Source organism: Humulus lupulus, chromosome 1, assembly GCF_963169125.1.
Source record: "Humulus lupulus chromosome 1, drHumLupu1.1, whole genome shotgun sequence".
Lineage (NCBI taxonomy): Eukaryota > Viridiplantae > Streptophyta > Magnoliopsida > Rosales > Cannabaceae > Humulus > Humulus lupulus.
Window position 1 is genome coordinate 279,965,196 of NC_084793.1, and position 21,985 is coordinate 279,987,180.

The following is a 21,985-nucleotide window of genomic DNA, read 5'->3' on the forward strand; positions in this document are numbered from 1 at the left end:
TGAGGGAGTGATCAATCATTAAACTAGTACAAATTATAAATAAAGAATACCGAATAATCATTACTATAAACCTAAAGTACATGTACGAAATTTGATAAAATAATGAGTACTAACTAAGTATTTTTTTTTTCAAAATTGTAATATTGAGAAGGAGAATAGATTGTTGCTGAACTCTAATAGATTCTCAAATTCTTTTTATTTGTTGGTGCTAGTGTACTTTTTGTGTGTAGAAATTGTATTTATTTGTTAATAATTTTTTAAAAAATGATTTTCTTATCCAATTGGTAGTTATTTAATTAATAATCTTATCAATAATTAAATCAATAATCTTATCATATCACGACTCATGAACGGTTGTTAAATATCAATTCCTTCCTTATTATACTTAATTATTATTATTTATGTGATTGCATTATGTAATAAAACACGGGACATTAAAAAGAAAAAAAGAGATGGCTTATATAGTGACGTGGATGGTTGACCATCATCAGAAGAAAGTGGAGTGAGATTCTTGACCTTGCTGTACTCCTAAACCTAATTATCTTAAATTAATTAAGATTTAAATTCGATTTCAGGCGGTTAAAATCAATCAAATTAAAAAAAGTGTTTGTACGCTAACCATTATCATGAAAACGGCGTCGTATCTTGCTGTCCATATAAAGGCCACCCTGGACAGTAGTGGTCTCTTCCTTGTCGTAAACAATTTCAAAACTCACCTAAGTCACTGTCTCTCTTCAACTCAGTCAAATAGTAAAAGAGATTGTCAGCGCAAAGCAGCCAAAATAGCCAGAGAGAAGGGAAAAGGGAAAGAAAAAAGTTGAGAGAGAAGAAGAGCTAGAAAATTTGGGGTTCAGTAGAAGATCAACATTCGAGGAGCGCGGAATCAACGAAACGCACCAGAAAAGGAATCGGTGAGAGAAAGAAGAGAATCTAGGGTTTCCGGTCGACGATCGGAGGCCGGGGAATGGCGAGTCCGCAGTCAGAACGGCTACTGATTACTCCGAGTTCAGGTAGGCCTCTTTCCATAACTCCTGGCTCTAGGGTTTTGCAGAGCCCTCTTGGTGATGAAACTATTTGGAAGCGTCTCAAAGAAGCTGGGTTCGATGAGGAATCTATTAGACGCAGGGACAAGGCTGCACTCATAGGCTATATTGCTACGCTGGAAGCTGAGGTTTGTTTTTCCAAATATCCTTTTCCCTTCTATTCGGAAAACTTTGAAATTATATTTTTGTGAGTTCAAGATTTATTATTATTATTATTTATTGGGAACTAGTTTCTGTACTTTTTTTTTTTTACGGAATTATTCTTTTTGGTGCGTCGGAAAGAATGTAGTAGATTTTAGGAATTTTTTAGGCAACTAAATGTTTGGAAAAAAAATAAGATACTATAAATTTCGTTGAGAGTTGAAAATTTAAGTCAGGGTTGTTGCTAGCCCCAATTTATTTACTTTTTCTTTTCTTTCTTTGATCTTGTGGTATGGACATTGAGGGTCAAAACAGTTCTTTCGATAAATTTTTGTTAGGGTTGACATAAATACGTGTTTGTGTGTGTTTTAATATCTCAATTATAGAGTAGTGTAGCTGTAAAGGGGATATGGATATCCTTGGTTCCATACTATATTCTATTCATTTCGCTATGTACATAATAGTATTTCTGCATATAGGTATTTGTGTATTCATATTTGGAAGTGCCTGAGAGTATGTAACTATGTAATTTTGTATTTATGTAGCTAGCACCTTTTCTCTTTAACCACATTTATATATCTATAAGTCATTGCAGTTTCTCTTTTGAACACATGTATCAAAAATCATAGAAAGCAATAAAGTTTATTATTATTTGTTTTTTCAATTTAGCAACCAGAGTTAAATGGGTTCAGATTTTTGGTTTCATTTACCATATATAGCTAAGTACGTTATTCTTATTTCCTTATTTCTTTGCTTGGATGTGCAATTGTTTTCCTTGCTTATGTGTTAAATAAATTCCAAAATTGAAATGATTGTTCTTGATCATAATTAATATTTTCATGGCTTGTGTGCGATAATAAACTTAATCTTTTCTATGTATCATGGTATCAAGAGAATTATTAGGTACATTTACACCTTTATACCTGATCTTTTTGCTTACAATGTATTATATTATCAGACTTATCTTCAATTTCTTGTAATCATAAAGTGATTTAGATACACATTGATTCATGTTTAAATATTTCCATAGAATGTTTACACTGTCAAAATCTATCTTTGACTTTTATTGTAATTTGACCTCAAGAGAAATATTAGGTATATTTACATCTTTATACCTAATCTTTTTGCTTACAATGTATTATATTATCAGACTTATCTTCGATTTCTTGTAATCATAAAGTGATTTAGATACACATTGATTCATGTTTAAGTCTTTCCATAGAATGTTTACGCTATCAAAATCTATCTTTGAATTTTATTGTAATTTGATTTCATTGAATGTAGATTTCTGACCATCAATACCACATGGGTCTTCTTATATTGGAAAATAAGGAATTGACTTCCAAGTATGAACAAATTAAAGCCTCTGCGGAAACAGCTGAAATATTGTCTAAGCGAGATCAAGCTTCACACTTGTCTGCATTAGCTGAAGCACGAAAGCGAGAGGAGAAACTCAAGAAGGCAATAGGAGTCAAGGAAGAGTGCATAACAAGTGTAAGCTTTTTCTTCATTTTTTTAAGCACCCATTTGCTTGCACGGCTACATTGTAAACCATATGTATGACTCATGTACATATATATAAATATTTATGAATGTTGGTAGATTGAAAAGGCATTGCATGAAATGCGTGCTGAATCTGCGGAAACAAAAGTTGCGGCTGAGTGCAAATTGGCTGAAGCAAAGAGGATGATGGAGGATGCTCATAGGAAATTTACTGATGCTGAGGCAAAGCTGCAAGCAGCAGAGTCTTTACAGCTAGAAGCTGGCCGATACCGCAGTGTTGCTGAAAGAAAGCTGCAGGAAGTTGAAGCCCGTGAAGATGACCTTAGGAGGCGTCTTGAAACTTTTAAATTAGAGTATGGATTTCATTCTTTTTGTTTAAGTTTTTCTTCCTTTCTTTATTAATTTCATATATTGTTATTGCTTTTTTTTGGGATATGAATTATCTAGCATCTTTTCTTTGTCTTGATTTGAAGTAATTTCATTTATTTATTATTTCCTTGCATATAACAGTTGTGATGAAAAAGAGAGGGAAATCAGTCTTGAGAGGCACTCTTTATGTGAAAGGAAAAAGTCTCTTCAGCAAGAACAAGATAGATTGCTTGAAGCACAAACTTTGTTAAGTCAGAGAGAAGATTATATATTCAGTCGATCTGAGAAACTAGATCAACTTGAGAGAGAGTTAGATAACACAAAAAGAAATATCAAGGAGGAGCGTAGAGCCATAAATAATGAGAAATCAAACTTAGAGCTAACTGAAGTGTCCTTAAAGAAAAGGGAAGAGGTTCGTTTGCTCTTTATTCTATTATTTTATTTATTTTTTTCAGTGTTTATTGTAGGGTTAGTGGCAGATTTATTTGTATTACATTTTGCTCTTTGCAAGAATAGTTATGTAATATCTTTTGAGTGTTTACAGGTTCTAAGTAAGCGGGAAGCTTTGTTAAGTAATAGAGAGCAAGAGCTAACTCTTTTACAGGAAAAACTTGCGAGCAAAGAATCTGTGAGTTTGCTATTACCATTCAGATTATTCAACATTTATATTGAGTAGAAGAGAAAGAGTTAAACTACTATTATGTTACTTCATATGTACTCAATTAGTATTAAATTGATTATCTAATGGGTTTTGCAGACTGAAATTCAAAAAGTTATTGCAAGTCATGAAGTTGATTTAAGAGCAAGGAAGTCTGCCTTTGATGCTGAGCTGGAGATCAAATGCAAAATAGTTGAAGATGAACTTGAGGCTAAGAGACGTGCTTGGGAGTTGAGGGAGGTAGATCTTAGTCAACGTGAGGACCTTGTCAAGGAAAGGGAACATGACTTGGAAGTGCAATCAAGGACATTGGTGGATAGGGAGAAAGAGGTTGCAGATATGTCAAAATGTCTTGATGAGAAAGAAAAAAGCTTGACTGTTATCGAGAAGGAGGTTGAGTTGAGCAAACTTCTTTTACAAAGAGAAAGGGAAGAGATTGTTCAGATGAAGCTAGAGCTTAACAACTCCTTAAATTCACTTGAAGACAGAAGGCAACAACTTGATTGTGCAAAAGAGAAGTTTGAGAATCTGAAAACTGAAACAAGCGAACTATCAACTCTGGAGACAAACCTAAAAGAAGAGATTGATTCAATCCGTGCTCAGAAACTAGAGCTAATGGCTGAGGAAGATAAGTTGACAGCAGAGAAGGCAAAGTTTGAAGCAGAGTGGGAATTAATTGATGAAAAGAGAGAAGAACTACGGAAGGAAGCTGAACGAGTGGCTGAAGAGAGAATGGCCTTGTCCAAGTTTATTAAGGAGGAACGTGATAATCTCAGGCACGAGAAGGATGAAATGAGAGATCAATACAAACATGATGTGGAGTCACTTTGCCATGAGCGAGAGGATTTCATGAATAAGATGGTACATGAACGATCTGAATGGTACAACAAGATGCAGCAAGAACGTGCAGATTTCTTACTTGACATTGAGATGCGACGGAGGGACTTGGAGAACTGTATTGATAAGAAGCATGAAGAATTAGAAAGTTCTTTGAGGGAGAAAGAGATGGCCTTTGAGCAGGAGAAGAAGAATGAACTTCAGTATGTTAGCTCTCTCAAGGATAAAGTGGCGAAAGAGTTGGAACATGTTGCTTTAGAAATGAAAAGACTTGAAGCAGAGAGAATAGAGATAAATTTGGAACGGGAACAAAGAAACCAAGAATGGACCGAGCTAAATAATGCTATTGATGAACTTAAGGTGCAAAGGGAAAAATTGAAAAATCAGAGGGAGCTGTTGCATGTTGACAGAGAAAAGATTCAGGCTCAAATTGAAGAACTGAAGAAACTGGAGAGTATCAAAGCTGCCATGGATAATATGGCTTTGCTTGAGATGCAACGATCTGATTCAATATCCAATCGCAAAAGACTTTCTCGAAAGAAAAAGTTGAGGCAGTCTACAGCTGTACAGGATCCCGATATTAAATTGCGAAATGAAAATAATATTGCCAACCATAGCAATGGATCTGATTCAAAATTAGATGTTTTTTCTCCATCTAGGTCTGCTCGCTTCTCATGGATCAAAAAATGCTCTGATTTGATTTTCAGGCAGTCTTCTTCTGAGACTCCTTCCTTGAATGATGGCGATGGCGCTTTGATCTCTCACTATAAAGATGGCAGGCCTATTAGAAATGAAAAGACCCAGAATATTGTCAACGAAAGACAATTGCATGGATATTCTTCTGGAGAGCCTAAGGAAATAGTTGAAGTGCCTGCAGTAGGTGAGGTTGCTGAAGGTATTAATGTTTCTGAAGCTGAACTTAGTGAAGCAATTGTTGAAAAGTGTGACCCCATGGTTGCTCACCAAGGTTTGCAGCCAAGGAGGAAACGTAGAGCTAACAAATCTTCTGACAATAATTTTGATTCATCAGTTGAGAAAAGGCAAAATACCAAGAAAAGGAAGCAACAATATGGTGGCGATGAAATTCCATCTACACAAATCACTGTGCAGAGGTAAACAAAAAAAAATCTGAACTTAAATTCTTGTGTTTTTTAAAAGAATATTCTAATTAGTATGCTTTTCAGTTCTATGGCGGTTTTGTCACAGTATTTAAAATTTAATTTTTTGGTTTAGTGCTACAACTGAGCAGCAGAATGTGTACACGGAACAGGGTCAAACAATGACATTTAAACAAACTCGTGAAGGTGCTAAGGAGACGACTGTATTAATTGTAGATAAAATCATTAATGTTTCTGAAGTGACTTGTGAAAATGTTGAAGCTGACCACATTATCCATCGCAACAAATTAGAACTCCACAAGTTTGTTGAAGAATCAAATGTGGGTTTTCCCTCCGACAATGGAAAACAGGTAATGTAAGATTCATGCTTGTCATAATCTTTTTATCCACAAGAGTATTAACACTGCAATCTGATTCTTGCTATGTATGCTTTCTGGCATTCTGCTATTCAGTTTATTAGTAGCCCCATAATCAGGACGGCTTATATATCATTCTTTTAAATTTGAAACAGTTAATTTACAGCTTATAGGATGTTTCACTAGGAACCTGCTCTCTCCGTTGTCTCATCATCTCTCTCACTTATTGGAAATAAATTGTTTTTGATATTGCAATCTTTTATCAAAAATATAATGCTCATCTTTTCTTGAGCCACTGAAGTATCGTTCCCATTTATCACCTTATAATGACGTTACCTATATATTTTGTTTTTTATTTGCTGTCCTTGATCAAGTCATCGTCTGATTCTAGGAGGATAATGAGTCCTAATACATTGTGTATTTCCTTGAGCAAAGCTTCTTGTTTTCCTGCTGCTACTTTTTTAGAATTAATCGAATGGGTTTTATTTGCAGCCCCAGGAAAAGGATATCCCGGAACACTGTACAGAAGCTTAGTTGAGCATATGGTATAGACAAACCATTGGAGTTGTAAGAGGCGTACGTTGCTTGGACTCGTGAAAAATATGAGAAAGAAAGTTCTATTACTACACATACTTTCTGGTTTGTATTTCTTTTGCCAAGTAAAAACAATAATTGGGAAAATTTAGCTTGTTAGTGTTAGTGAGATATATATTCTTTTGGTGCGACCAAGATGACTGGTAGTGAAACCTTGAAGAGATTCAGACCTGAACTACCCAGTTGTCTTGGCTTCTGACTTGTGCTGGAGTGAGCTAACTATGTATATTGACTTGGTGTGTGTGTTTTGGGGAGTTTGATATTTTGTATATGCGTGGCATAGTCTTTGTTTGTAAGTGGTGTTTTTCCCTGTTATAAGGAGTAGAGTTTGGGTTGCCGTTTTTTTTTCGTTCTTTAATGATGGGGGTGTTGTCTTCTTTATTTGATTTGGCGTTTTTGCTTATTTCTTGCTAACCATTTTCTTCAGAACCCTGGTGAAATATGACAGCAACAATCGACAATGAATATAACACTGTAAACGCATTGACATGAATGACTCATAAATCATGCAGTCGATTGACGATTTAACCCAAAATAGGATATTGTATTCATCCACCTGAAAACAAATTTTCTGTAAGCTAACATAAGTTACTATAAATATATGACAATTTCAATTTTTTAGACAAAACTATACTTAACATTCAAACACTCACTCCTCATTAAATTGGTATATCTCGAAAAAATACCAAAATTTAAAAAAGAAAATCATCGTTAAATTTCAGTGCAGAGCATCCAAATTGTATTGAGAAAATATCGTTTTGGCTAAAAATCAAGTTTTTATGATTGCATTGTAAAAGCATTGAAACACCATCGATTTTGCAATGGAAAAATATCGTTTTGGCCAAAAAACAAGTTTTCATGATTGCATTGCAAAGTATCGAAATTGCACAGATTTGCATAAAAAAAACATCGTTTTTGCCAAAAGTCAAGTTTCATGATTACATCGCAAGAGCATTAAAATTGCATCGAAAAACAACATTTTGGCAAAAATCAAGTTTTCACGATTGCATCGCAAGAGGATCGAAACACCATCAATTTTGCATGAAAACTTGATTTTTTTTGCCAAATCGATGCTTTTTAGATGCAAAATCAATAGTGTTTCAATGCTCTTGTGATGCAATCATGAAACTTGATTTTTGGCAAAATCAATGCAAAATCGATGGTGTTTTGATGCTCTCGCGATGCAATCATGAAAGCTTGTTTTTTTTTTTTTGCCAAAATGATGCTTTTTCAAAGAAAAATCGATGCTCTTGCGATGCAATCATAAAATTTGATTTTTAGCCAAAACGATGCTTTTTCGATGCAAAATTGTTGGTGTTTCGATGCTTTTGCGATGCAATCATGAAAACTTGTTTTTTGGCCAAAACGATGCTTTTTCGATGCAAAATCGAAAATGTTTCAATGCTTTTGCGATGTAATCATCAAAACTTGATTTTTGGCCAAAACGATGCTTTTTCGATACAATTTCGATGCTTTGCATTGAAATTTGACGAAAACTTTAGAAGTTCATAATTTTTCACTCAAATGTCTGTTTCAGATGATTTTTTTTTTTTGTTGGTATTTTTTCGATATCTACAAGATTAGAATGAGAGAGTGAGAGAATGAGAGATGTTAGAGAGAGAGAGAGAGAATGAGTGTTTGAATATTAATGGTACATTTGTCCAAAAAATTGAAATTGTCATATATTTGGGATAGTAACTTATGTTGGCATATTAAAAAATTTCACTAAGTTATCATACATATAACATGAAATTTTCCTTGTCTATTCCTATTTTATTCAATTTTTTTCAATTCAATCTCGATTTTTGTTTTTGAAATTTAAATATTTAACTATTTTTTTTAAATATACATTTAGAACAAACACACTATCTAAAATTACATGTTAAATTTATTAGGTTTTATACTATTGTGAACCTTGTGTTTTGCCTAAATTACCTATTTGAGTTTTGTATTTTGCATAATTGATTTTAGGACTTCGTGTTTTGTAAAAAGATTAAAAAAGATGGCCCCCGAAGCTAATTTTGGTCAACAGAAATTTGAATATCCCAAAATATCCTTAGTTATAACTTATTAAACTCTTATAATATTATTTTAAAAAAGCAACGTGAAATGTGTCATGTTATAAATGGTCTAAAATTAAATATATATATATTGCTAATTTTTTTAAGAAACAAATTACTAATTCATAATTAATACATTAAAAAATATTTGAGATTTCTTTTGTTGGGAAAAATTATTTGAGATTTTAATAAAAAAATTAAATTAATAATTAAAACCAACCCAACAAAAATCTAAAATCTAATAAATCGTTCATCTTCCTCTTTTATTTCTTAGCAAATGGTCGATATCTTAAGTGACTGAAGATGTCAAGCTGGAGCAAGTGTAAGATTTGATAGAGGAATGAATGTTAGATTGTAGGAAAATGTTTTAGAGAGCTGGAAAATGAAATGTTACATATGTATAGAGTATGGGATTTGGTAAAGACACATGAGGCTCATCTCAGAACCAATTGGTGATGAGTAGAGTAGCCAATGTCTTATATGTAGGTTGATCTCATATTTATTCGATGTGGAACACTCTAATAGGCATTCTTAAGATGAAGACTCTTTTGGAGGGCCAATCTTGAACCAAATCTTTAGCAGCTTTTTTTTTGGCTCACTATTGTTTTTGATCAGGCACTCGTTGGAGCTATTGTGCTCTGATACCATGTAAGATTTGATAGATGAATAAAGTTTAGATTGTAAGAGAATGTTTTTGAGAGTTGGGGAAGGAAGTGTTACATAAGTATAGAGTGGGGGGTTTGGTAAGACATATGGGTTCGATCTCAAAACTAATTGGTGATGAGAGGAGTAACTCATGGTCTTATATCGATGGGGGACACTTTAATAGTGAGGAGCTATAGAAGACATCTAGGTTCATTCTGTAATTCACAAAAGTTAGGGGCAATGTTGATGACGTGAAGCTCTAGAGCAGACGCTTACCATCGTGAAGCCTCACTGCCGGAACTACGGAGGAACACCAGAAGTGAGGAAGAAGGTTGGGAATGGAGGATGGTGAGCGGTGAGGCTTTGGGTTGACGAGGGGAGGTTAGCGAATGAGATTTGTGTTTGTGTGTTTCTATTCAAATTTTGCAAAGGAAGGGACATGGTGGAGAGGTAAAAGGAAGAAGCCTTATGTGTTTTTGTTCAAATTTCATATCGTTTGTGTTATACATGAACTATTTATATGATTTCAAGTTTAAATCATAGTTAATTGAGGTTTTTAAAAAAAATGTTTATAGAACTAGGTTTATATATTGAGAATGAAGTTGAAGAGTGTGTTAGATTTGGGTTCATATGTTGAAAATAAAGTTTAAAAAATGTGTTAAACCGAGATGAAACATTGATCCATTAGCTATATGAATCCAAAAATGTGGAAAAAGAACAAAGGAGTGTGATTGATTTTAATTTAGCTTTTGTTTTTTTTAACATTTTTACAAAACATGGAGTCCTAAAATCAATTATGCAAAACATGGGACCCGCAAAACATAAGATTTAAAATGGTATAAACCATTTTTTTCCTCTGTTAACTAGTTTTTTTGCAAACAACTAAATAGAAAAAATCTTAAAGAAAAAGAGATTGGAACACAAATTTTTACGTGGTTTAGGTTACTAATTAACCTTAGTCCATGAGTCACTTGTATTAGGATGCTTAAGAACTTGCACAGCTTAAGTTCTCTGGGTATTCAGGGAGCGTATAGGCTCACTCTGAAAAAAAGGAATTTGTTCATTTACAATGTGTGCCCAAGCCCTATTTATAGGCTGCTGGGACAATTAAGCTCATTAATTGGAGATGATTATAGTTATTCTCCCTTAATGGGGATTTGTTACATAATAAATATACATTACATACATAAATGAGCTGGTGGGCTTCATCGTATCTTGGTAGGCCCAATGTGAGGATTATCAGCCCACTGTTTTGTTGGGGGAAACACCTTTGACACTGTCATAGTGGTAGCTGTACGTTTCCTCATGTTAGGCGGAGTCGTGAGACATCTGTTTTGTTGTTTGCACGGAGTCAACACCACGATTCATGTGACAGTAGGTGTCTGAAAACTGTTTGTGGTCCAGGATCAGTGTACTTGACACCTGGCTACCGTTTTCCTGGTCCGGAGGAGGGTCCTCGCAGACTTGGAGGAGGTGATAAGGGAGGAGATGGTCTTGTAACGAGACTTGGAGCACCATCCTGTGACAGGGTCCTCGGCGAGTGATGCGTCTAGGAAGATGTACTCCTCTGGTGGTGGTGAACTGTGGTGAAGGATGGGCTTACATCCCATGGAGCCCAGAATAGGCTCCGAGAGACTTTCCTAGCTTTTTGTGGACTCTCAATCCTCCTTAAAATGTGCCTCGTATCACTCAAAGAAAATACAAACGACATTTGCTCTCAAGTCTTCACTTGTCCTCGGGCAGTGGAGACTTTAATTGAGAGGAGTATTCTTGGGGGATTCATGCTCGGATAGAGACTGCTGGGGTGTCTTCGAGACCTGACATTTCCAAAAAGTAGGGTTCCACGTGTCGACTTCCTATTGTCGGGCTTATCAATCGATGCCATTTAACGATGGGTCTTTTCGTACCTGAGACGTCCTTTCGCCTTTTCGAGTATGATCTTCACCTTGATTTGTGTGACCGTTAGATCACGCTCGAGTACCTACTCTCTTGGTAATCAACAATTGAGATTGAATTTATTTTCACCCACGTCTGGGTTATAAACTCAAAATTTTGCCTCCCATAACATTTTTCACCTCTTGCATTCGAGTTTTTCTAATTTCCAGAGCCAAAACTTCCATTCACAGAGAACCCATTTCTTCCAAATTCCCAATTTCTTTGTTTGTTGATCCTGGATAGTTGGAGAGAGTACCGGTATTTCTGGGTGAATCAAACACACTATATTCACGTTCGAACTCGACTCAACACCTATCATCGATTAATATCGAGTAAGTATTCAGCACTGATACTCTGTTTATTGTTTTCATTTTCTCTTGGAATTTTTGGGTGTGTGCTTGGGTTCTTGTTTAGGCCATTAAACTCGTTAGGATTAGAGGTTATTTTACCTCTTATTTGCCTGATTTTGGGCCCTAGTTGTTGTCAAAATTGACTGTAAGTGGCCATTTTTGTATTTTTATTACCAAATCGGTTTCTAGGAAATTCCCAGATTTTGGCCGTGGTCCGACTGTATTCTTGAGCTCCCAGTGGCGTCTTTGGGGGCATTTTGGTACTCTAGGGGCACTTTTTTTTAATAGAAATTTCTTCCGTCTATTCTAATCCCTGAGAAGTTGTCTTAGGGTATTATTGTGTTTTGGTCAGTTTCTTTGTGTCAAAACGCTAGTTGCTTGGTTTTGTTTCAGATGTCTGAGGAGCTTCAAGACCTTCATAGACACGGATTCTACGCATTCGACAATGAGGTATAGGAGATGGCCTGAGAAGGTGTACGAAACCCCAAGGAGGCCAGGGCCTTGGAACACCTAGAAGTGAGGGAGGCCGCTCCAGTGGCGGAGAGGTTAGTGGCGGAAGAGCGCCATTTGATGGAGGCGGAGGCGAATATTGCTCCTATCCCCCACGGATTGACATGATACCAGGCCTCGGGATTTGAGGCGATGCAGGTCTCGAGTAAATTGAAGAACCCGAATTATTTGGCTAGCATCATATCCCTCTATGGGATTGGGGCTGAGGACTATCTTTCTTATCCATCTTTGCCAGGATATGATGAGGGCTCACCGCAACGTCTGCGTGCTCAGGGCCTGGAGCCAGTCGCATCTCCAGGCAGGAGAAACTATCCATCTACACCAGTACATCGTCAATTTTTTGAAGTACAAAGGGATTTCTCCTTTCCAGCTGTCTCCAAATGGTTATAGAGTCTTCGAGGGCCTGCATGTCTTGTATAAGTGTAAGAGGTGGCTCGCGCCTTCTTTAGCTGAAATTTTGTGTCTCTACAGCTTCCGAGCGTGCCTCAAGAAGAAAGAAAGTGATTTGGACGGGTACTAATGTTGAGATTGGTTAATTATAATGGTTAGGTTGTTTACACAATGAGGTGCAAAACACTTTACTGTTTTCACTTAACTTGAAGTGAAAACATGCGATTGTGTAGTAGACATCTGTAATTGACTTTTATGGGTCTAAAATGATACAATGAGGTATCTAAACATTCCGAAAATTTTTGGGAGCATTTGGAGCAATATTAGAGTCCCTGTTGGAGGATCTGGGCAGAGAGGGTGGCGTTGCATTGCCTTCTTGGAGGTGTTGTATTGCTTATATGCAAAAAGGGTTTGAAAACCCTAGCAGGCTATGCATCACCTGTTTGTAGGCGATACATCGCCTGGGCGGTCTATGCGGGACAGTACAATTACGTAATTAAGCTCCAAATTATGTGTTATAAAGCTCTAATCCTATTGGTTAGACTTGATGGTGATGCCTATACTATATATAGGAGTTATTAGAGTTGTAAAGCCTTGATCATACTTTTCAACTTTCTCTCTCTCTCTCTCTCAAATATCATAAGTTTTCTCCAAGAAACTCATCAAATATTGCTTGACTTGTTTGAGCTTAAAAGGCTTGTTCAATCCCACTTCTCATTCCATCTTAGCAAAGCTTTAAACAACAATGGGAATGCTTGGAATAGAGATTTTGGACAGCGATGCTCCTCGTGTATAAGCCTTTAGATGTTTTCCAAATTTGAAAATTCAATTTGCTCAAATTGAAAGGTTGTATCTCTCTAAACCCTAACTTTATAATTGTGTTATTCTATTTGTGATTTACTTCTTTAATTATGTTAAAATAGTTAGTATTGATGATTAAATATTTCTAAGTTCATTTTATAATCATTTAATCTCTTAATCTTTAACTTTCAAGAGTTTCATTCATACTTTGAATATGGTTATTTGATTATCAAGATTTGCATTCATACTTTGAATAACGTTATTGATTAGCATCTAGGGTTTGTAATATTGAATTATTCCATTATTCATTGTTGATTTAGAAAGTGTAAAACCATAAATTCACAACATTCAAAATCTTTATTCTAATTACTTTCTTTTGTGTTCTGCATAATAAACAATGAGGGAAATTTGTTCTTCTTCTACAACCTTCAAATTCTTGCTTCAACATTTGGTTTGTGTTGAACACACAACCATGGGAGATCGAAGAAAATTCTACTTGGATATGCACTACATGAAGGTGGATATGGATCCAAAGTCTTCATCGACAAAGGATGAGACAAATCAATGGGATTACATACTTAAGGAGAATGATATCATCAAATACCTTATTTCTAAATGTGTAGATTTCAAGAATTTGAATGAAATGTGTTTGCTGCCATATATTTGTGAGTTTGAGTTTATTTTTTATGTTAAGAGTACAATGGTGAGTGTTAATGAAAAATTCAAGGGTTATTGTTGTAACGTCCCAAATTGCCTAATAAGGCTTAGGGCCTTGATTAGGGGGCTAGGATGGAAAATTATGAAAATTATGTGTTTATATGATATATATGTGTATCATTCTATGATTATGTTGGTTATATTATAATATGACTTGATATGCATGTTTAGGTGTATTGAATATGCATGTTGACCCATTTATGATTAAAAAGGAATTTTTCGTAATCTGGCCCGTTACGAGTATATTTGGCATATATGTGATATATGTGTTAGACCACATCATTATGTGGATATATTTGGGTAACTCGACACAAGGCGATCCTAGGGAGCAAGTTAGCGGAAAAGTCACAACAAAGTCAAATATCGGGCTCGGGGTGAGCCTAGGGGTAATTCGGCAATTTAGTACATTACTGGGATCGGGTAATGGAGAAATTATTTTGTAATTATTTGAGGATATTAGAGGTAATGGAAATTATGAGACGTTATTTATGATTAATGGGGTATGTGGCAAATGACAAAATTGCCCTTGAAGGGCTTTGAGAAAGAGATTTGACCCTAGGGGCATGTGTTATTTTGAGTCAATACCAGTGACTTAGTCACTCTTTCCCTCAGCTAAAGGAAACCCTAAAACAAAGCATCACCTAAAACAACTCTCTCTCTTTCTCTCACTTGATTTCTCTCTTCTCTCTCATACCTTGGGGGATTTTGGATTTTGGAGGAAGAAAAACTCAAGGATTGGAAGGTGGAAGCCAGAGTTTGGCTAAGGGATAGCTTGGGCTTGCAGACCAGTGGTTTGAGGTAAGGATTCTTTGAGTTTTGCTATGAATTCTGGCTAAGTTCTTCATGTTCTTGAGGTGTTCTTGAGCTTCAAAGCTCAAGTATGGATTTTTGAGTTTTGATGGGTTATAGATCAAGTTTAAGGTTGGGTTTTGATGGTCTTGATGTATTGATGAGGTTCTAAGGTTGAATTGTAAGTTTGGATGGTGTTTAGACGAGGTTTTGGTGACTTGAATTCAAGGGAAAACGTAGGGGAAAAACTAGAGAATTCTGGTCTTTAGGGTTGGCACCCTAGCGCTAGGCAAGGAAAATCAAGGGGTGGCTCTCTGACTTAGATGGTGCCCAGCGCTACCTTGTGGCACCCCAGCGCTAGTCTAGTTTCAGCAAAGCCCATTTTTAGGGCTTGGGAGGACTTGGAGGCTCAGGGGATGGTTCCACCACCCCGTTGGGTGGATTGGAAATCCTGAGAGCACGGGAGTGGTCCCGGGGTTTGTTTTTAAGGATTGAATCTTATGAGATTATTATTTATGGTTTTGATTAGGTTATCTCTAGGGCTCGGGACAGGATCGTGCTTGAGTGTCGTTTATAATTAACTGGTGCTTGGACCAAAGGTAAGAAAACTGCACCCAGTATGTGATATATGTGATACATGTGATTATGGCTTGGCCTGAATTATTGAACATGAATATGAATAAGGCATGAACGCCTCAGACTGTGCATGATTATGATTATGCTTGTGATTATTGATTAATCATGTTGAATGCTTTATATTTGGATATTTGGCATATGATATGCCTGTTGGCATTATCTGATTGAGAAAGGCTTGACTTATGAGTCAAGGACGGCAATAGTGCGCTGGTAAAAAAAACATTGACTTATGAGTCAAGGGTGACAATGGTGTGTTGAGCGCTGGTCATTTTGGTTAAGCTAACCAGGAGCGCATCATATGCTTGTCTGACCTAATGGTCGTGGAAAAATCAGCGCCAGGTACGCTGGGCTAGCTCCAAGGCTGGTTATATAGAGGATAGGGCAACGGGCCCTGGGGTGACTTATTAGTCCCATATCCTAGGGCTGGGCCCCAGACTTGACTTATGAGTCAAGAAAAACATTAGCACACTGAGTGCCAGTCAAAAGCATTGACTTATAAGTCAAGGATGACAATAACGTTGAGCGCTGGTCGAAAAGCATTGACTTATGAGTCAAGGACAACATTAGCATGTTGGGTGCTGATCGAAAAGCAATGACTTATAAGTCAAGGGTGACAATAGCATGCTGAGGGCGGGTCGATATGGTTATGCCTAATCAGGAGCGTGGCATACGCTTGACCGACCTATTGGTCATGGGAAACTAAGGTGCCAGGTACGCTGGGCTAGCTCCAGGGTTGGTTATACAGAGGATAGGGCAAAGAGCCCTGGGGTGACTCATTAGTCCCATATCCTACGACGCTGAGCCCCAGTATGATTTAATAATCATGTAATAGGGCACTGAGTCCCAGTATGATTCATTAATCATGTAATAGGGTGATGAGTCCCAGTATGATTTATCAATCATGTATTTTGGGCATTGGGTCCTGGTATGATTCATTGATCATTTATCTTGGGCTATTGGCCAATATGTCACTGTAGTCATTTATATGAATGGTATGCATGCATGAGTAGGGTTATTACTGCTAGGCATGCTTATTATGATTTTGTAATACATTATTAACTGCTTATGAGAATGTTTAAGTTTTCTTGCTGAGCCTTGGCTCATGGGTGCTTTGTGGTGCAGGTAAAGGAAAAAGAAAGCTAGACCATCCTTGAGTTGGAGAGCTTAGGTGACGATGTGTACATATGTGGCTGCTCGACCACCACGACTGAGGTTTTAAATAGGAACTAGGGTCAAATCCTATTTTTCCGTTTAGGTCAGCTAGTAGTAACTTTTCAATTGTAGTTAACCTTTGTAAATGTATTTTGGGATTCCATGTATGAAGTAAGCGTTTTAGTGAAATGGTTGTACCTTTGACCAAAATTTTTAAACCTAAACTGTTAATCACATTTAGTTACACGGTTATGGCCAAATGACTCGTTTAGCGAGTTTAGCCCTATTTAAAATACACGATGTAACGGTCCCTGAGTAGGGGTTACAACTTGGTATTAGAGTGAGCCAAGGTTAAGGGTTCCTGAAGACAAGCTAGGCATGTACACTAGTCACTAAAGACAATCTCCACTCAGGGTATGGTAACTATTTATGTGGTTATGTGTTTAACTGCTTAAATAGGATATAAATGTCTTACATGCATGCCTTATTAGTAAGCATGAGATATTCTAATAGGGTCTGATCCTTGACTGTTGATATTACCATGTGCTTGCTTGCTCAGTGGATATATGAATGTGTTATCTGCATGCTAGAGTAAAGAGCATGATATTTTGTTGGCAAGAGCAAGGGTTATTGATTGATGCATGAATGTTATGGGCATGTATTTTAGTACCATAGTGGTATGTGAATGTGGTGCTGTTTGATTTTTTCATGGGGAAGGCTTTTGGATGTGCTCATCATGCTTAATGGGTTAAGTTATAGACTGTAGCCTAATTCAGAGGTTATGTACCCAAGGCAGTTAATAGGACCTTTTGGTGTTTATGTTTAGGCTGGGAATTACAACCAGGGTCTGAGCCCTCCACCTGCCCCTCAGAATTGGTAGCAGGTGTTTACAGATATGCAAGCAAGATTGCAGAGGCAAGAGGAAGAGATTAGGTGTTTAAAATAGCAGGTTCTGTCAGGGAACACCTATTCCTTTGTTATGCCAGGAGTGGCATCAGTTTACGCTCAGGTGGGAATTATTATATGAGAGATATTAGGAATATTACCCTCCAGTTATGAGGGAGGCCTAGATCCATTCAGGGCTGAACAATGGATTGGTATGATTAGTTCCATCCTTGATTTTATGGGGGTGGTAGGTCAAGATAGGGTGATCTGTGCTACCTATGTGTTATGGGAAAATGGCCGGACTTGGTGGGAGGTGATATCTGTTATACTATTTCATATAATATAATGTTAGGTTAAATAATGTGACAAAATGTGATTTGTCACACCTTGTAAAATATTATTGAGAGTCACAAAAATTAGACACATGTGTGTGCCCAAATGTGACATATTTTGGAGTTACAAAATCAGTTACAAATTTGTAACTCCCAAATATTACCCAATAATGTGTATATTATATGTTACACATTTGAGAATGGATTTCACAAAGCCATGATGAAATATGGTTGTTGGAGACATGTTTTTAACTCCCAATAGGTGTTTGGAGGTTACAAAATCATGTGGAAAAGGATTTGGGACATTTTGGAACGTTTTGGAAAAATGACTTTTTTGTGTTGAAAATGGCCTGTGGCCGCGGCCACTGAATTTCAGTGGTCGTGGCTTGGGGGACAGTAGCCAGTGGCCGCGGCCATTGAAAAGTCCAGGCCACGGCCAGTGAGGCTGACAGCCTATATGTTTTTTTTTTTCTTCAGTTTTTTCCAAATTGAACGGTTCTAACATCCCAAATAACTCCCAAATCTCCACTTTACTTCCATAAATATCCAATTAAACATTGGTAACAGCCATGGTGGTTGGTGGAATTTGAAATTCAAAGGGGTATCTCAAACTCTATAAATAGGAGCCTAATGCTCACTTGTAACACACCATTTTTCATCCACAAAGCACTTGGCTGGAACATACACCATAGAGGCTTGATAATTACAGAGAGCTATTTCCTAGAGAGATCCCTTAGTGCATAAAGAATAGGGGGAAATAAGCTTTTGGACAAGGGTTTTGAACTTTGTTCAAGTTGGTGATCCCCACTACTCTACACTTTGGTTGTGTGAGAGTTTGTCCCTTTTATTGGTTTTCTTTTCATTCTGTTGTTCTTCTTGTATTATTAGTGTATTGAGTTTGTAATCCTCTACTTCTATTTCAATTCACATATTCATTGGTATCTTTTGTTTTAGGGTTTTAGTTCTTATAATTCTCTTCCTTCTCTTATTTCTATTTACTTATCTTTTGAGCAATTGAGTTGTAATATTTATTTAATCAATTACCTTGTCTATTGTATATTTTGCATTGAGTTGTATTTTGGTTTTTCCACTTTTCCATTGAGTAATAACATATATTCTCTAACAATCAAAAGCTTATTCCCTTTTCAATGGAAGGAGAAACCATGGAGATCATATGAGGATCCAACTTTGAAAAGATAGTAAGATAAGGTAATGTTCTTCTTTGTTTTCTTAGAAGATCTAATGGTTTTCTTATAGTGATAGAAATGAGAAGAAGAAAAGTTTATAAATGAGGTTCATTGTTTTCTAATCTCCTTTGTTTTTTAGTGGTTAGAATAGAAGATAATATAATATCTTGAGTTTTTGTTATATGTGATTAATATGTAAATAATCTAGTAGATTATTGGGTAATATATTAGCATGTTATAGAATTGTCTTATTATGTGATAATGATAAGTTATTAGAATGACAATTTTATGAGTTCTATATGACATGCATAAATATATTTATTTTGTGAATCAATAGAAATATGAAATCATATGTGTATGATACTTGCAATTTATGTTTACATATTAATAAAGAGCCATGTTAGTATGATATAAGTCATATATGTTAACAACTATGTGAAATTATATTGAAATATAATCATGCAAACATTTGTGAGATGTTAATAGGTTTTATCCAATATTATTGTTAGTATGTGATTTGTGAATAAAAGAATTATTTGAGAATTTAAAATTTTCTCATTTAAAAGATGAGCATCTCATTTTATGAGATAAGAAAAGATGAACCTAAGGGGGTTATATCTTTTAATAGTTGTTTCTTGCCATTGCAAGAAAAATGGATCAAAGTGGATTAAAAAATTGTGGGATGACATGTTGACTCAATAGACTTATAGTCTAGAGTGTGGTCAAATGAAATATATTTGAGAATTATTTAGTGACAATAATTCTTAAATATTCAATGAGGAGACATTTCAAAATTGGAGAAGCAATTTTGAATCTTTACACCAATGGTGAATAAAAGAGAACTTTATTCATTTTGGTTAAAGATGGTGATATATTTAAATTAATCTTAATGAAGAGATAATTTTAAACAAAAACATAAGAAATCAAAGTGTTTAAATAAATCAATGAGGGTTTATTTTCTTTGATTTAAAGTGTTTAAAAAATTGACATTTTCATTTTGATTTTGATGAGAAAATCAATGGATGCCAAATTGATGTTTTCAAAAGAATCTCAAAGAGATTCTTAAGAAATTCACAAAAGTTGTATAAGTGATTTTAAGATTATTTAGACAACTAAAAATGAAAATTTGTGATTATTTGTTTGAGAAATTCTCACATTACATTTGTGTTCACATTTTATTTTGTGAAATATATAAAAGAATGCAACCAAGTGAAAGTTACTTTCAAATAAGTGTTTCTTGCTTTAGCAAGTAAATAAATCAAGATAAACATTGAGGTTTTATCTTGAGAGTTTATCATGTGGCATAGAGGACTCATGATGAACTTTGAGAATCATAGGTCTAGATTTATCTTGGAGGATAAATGACTTAATAGAAATGAAGGGATTTCTATTTTAAAGTGATATTTTATTATCACTATGTGAGAAATGTGGGGGTGATGCTCCAAAGTTAATCAATTTATTTTTTTGTTAATCAATTGATTAATTTGGTCATCCTATCAAATATATGGATTGGAATTCCACATTCTAAATCACATTGGCTATATGTGTATAGAACAGACAAATCTAGACATGTTTGGTGTCTAAAGTCATTGTTTGTAATATTTTGATTCAAGAAGGAATCAATTTAAAACATAAAGGAGAATTTTAGAAACAAAGATGTTTCTAGAATTAATATTTAAGGAAAATGTTTATCTTGGATATTAAACTATAAAATAGTCGAGGTGTTGACTATGGTAAAAATCACTATTTTAAAGAGGTAACTATTTTAATCAAACTATGGCTAGCAACACAGTTTGAATAAAATAAAGAGAGTGTTTAAAAGTATGCATACATGAGAAAAGAAATGATTCAAATAGAATCATTTCTACATCTCAAGGGGTGGGACTTAGACTCCCTAAAGAGATTCACGGTTGATGGTAACCTATCTTAATACTAATGAACAAACTAGTATTAGGTTCAATAGGCAATAACAAGTCAATAAAGTGAATAGTAGTAGTACTCAAATTTTTTCCCATCTGAGATATGAGTACCAGTGTGTTACCAAAATGAGGGTCAAAACCGAAAGGTTTTTTTAATAGAACTTAGTCTTGAAAAGACAAGTATTTTAGGGTAACAAAATACTGTAAGAGTTCTACCTATATAGACCTAGGGGTGGTGCCGCCCCTCATGAGAATTAGGAGTCATTCTCAAGAAAAGTCTATGAATGGAATGTCCACATGGCCATTAACGGTGCAAAAGTGAGACATTGAGGTCTCAAGTGAACACAGCAAATGTGTGTGTGTTATCACCGGTTTGTTATCAATGGATAGTGGTTCAATGCTTCGGCAACCAAAATTTCAACAAACTTTGTGATAATTACACTAAGGCAAAATTCAAGTCGAAAGACATTTTATTTTATGCACCAATGCAAATGTTTCTATAGAGAGTGATTATTTAATCAAGTGGGGGAATATTATATTTTAATATAATGTTTGATTGATTAAATAAGTGTTACAAAAAGTGATTATTTAATCTAGTGGGGGAATGTTATATTATTTTATATAATATAATGTTAGATTAAATAATGTGACAAAATGTGATTTGTCACACCTTGTAACATATTATTGAGAGTCACAAAAATTAGACACATGTGTGTGCCCAAATGTAACATATTTTGGAGTTACAAAATCAGTTACAATTTTGTAACTCCCAAATATTACCCAATAATTTGTATATTATATGTTACACATTTGAGATTGGATTTCACAAAGCCATGATGAAATATGACTGTTGGATGCATGTTTTTAACTCCCAATAGGTGTTTGGAGGTTACAAAATCATGTGGGAAAAGATTTGGGATGTTTTGGAAAAATGATTTTTTTGTGCTGAAAATGGCCTGTGGCCGCGGCCACTGAATTTCAGTGGCCGTGGCTTGGGGGACAAAAGCCAGTGGCCGCGGCCACTGAAAAGTCCTGGGCACGGCCAGTGAGGCTGACAA

General features: G+C 35.5%; 1 protein-coding gene across 3 annotated transcripts; it reads left to right on the forward strand.

The window, feature by feature from the left end:
* The first annotated feature begins 697 nt into the window (after positions 1-697).
* On the forward strand, positions 698-7,000 carry LOC133807225 (protein CROWDED NUCLEI 4). Of its 3 annotated transcripts, XM_062245433.1 has the most exons (9): positions 698-1,171; positions 2,469-2,678; positions 2,787-3,040; positions 3,198-3,468; positions 3,601-3,684; positions 3,814-5,446; positions 5,582-5,663; positions 5,785-6,024; positions 6,518-7,000. In XM_062245433.1, the coding sequence occupies exons 1-9, from the start codon at positions 965-967 to the stop codon at positions 6,561-6,563; spliced, it is 3,027 nt and encodes a 1,008-aa protein (XP_062101417.1). In that variant the 5' UTR covers positions 698-964; the 3' UTR covers positions 6,564-7,000. The 3 variants fall into 3 exon arrangements, with proteins under 3 accessions (XP_062101417.1, XP_062101398.1, XP_062101406.1); XM_062245414.1 differs by having other exon boundaries at positions 3,814-5,663; XM_062245422.1 differs by having other exon boundaries at positions 3,814-5,663; positions 5,785-6,019.
* Positions 7,001-21,985: the final 14,985 nt, after the last annotated feature.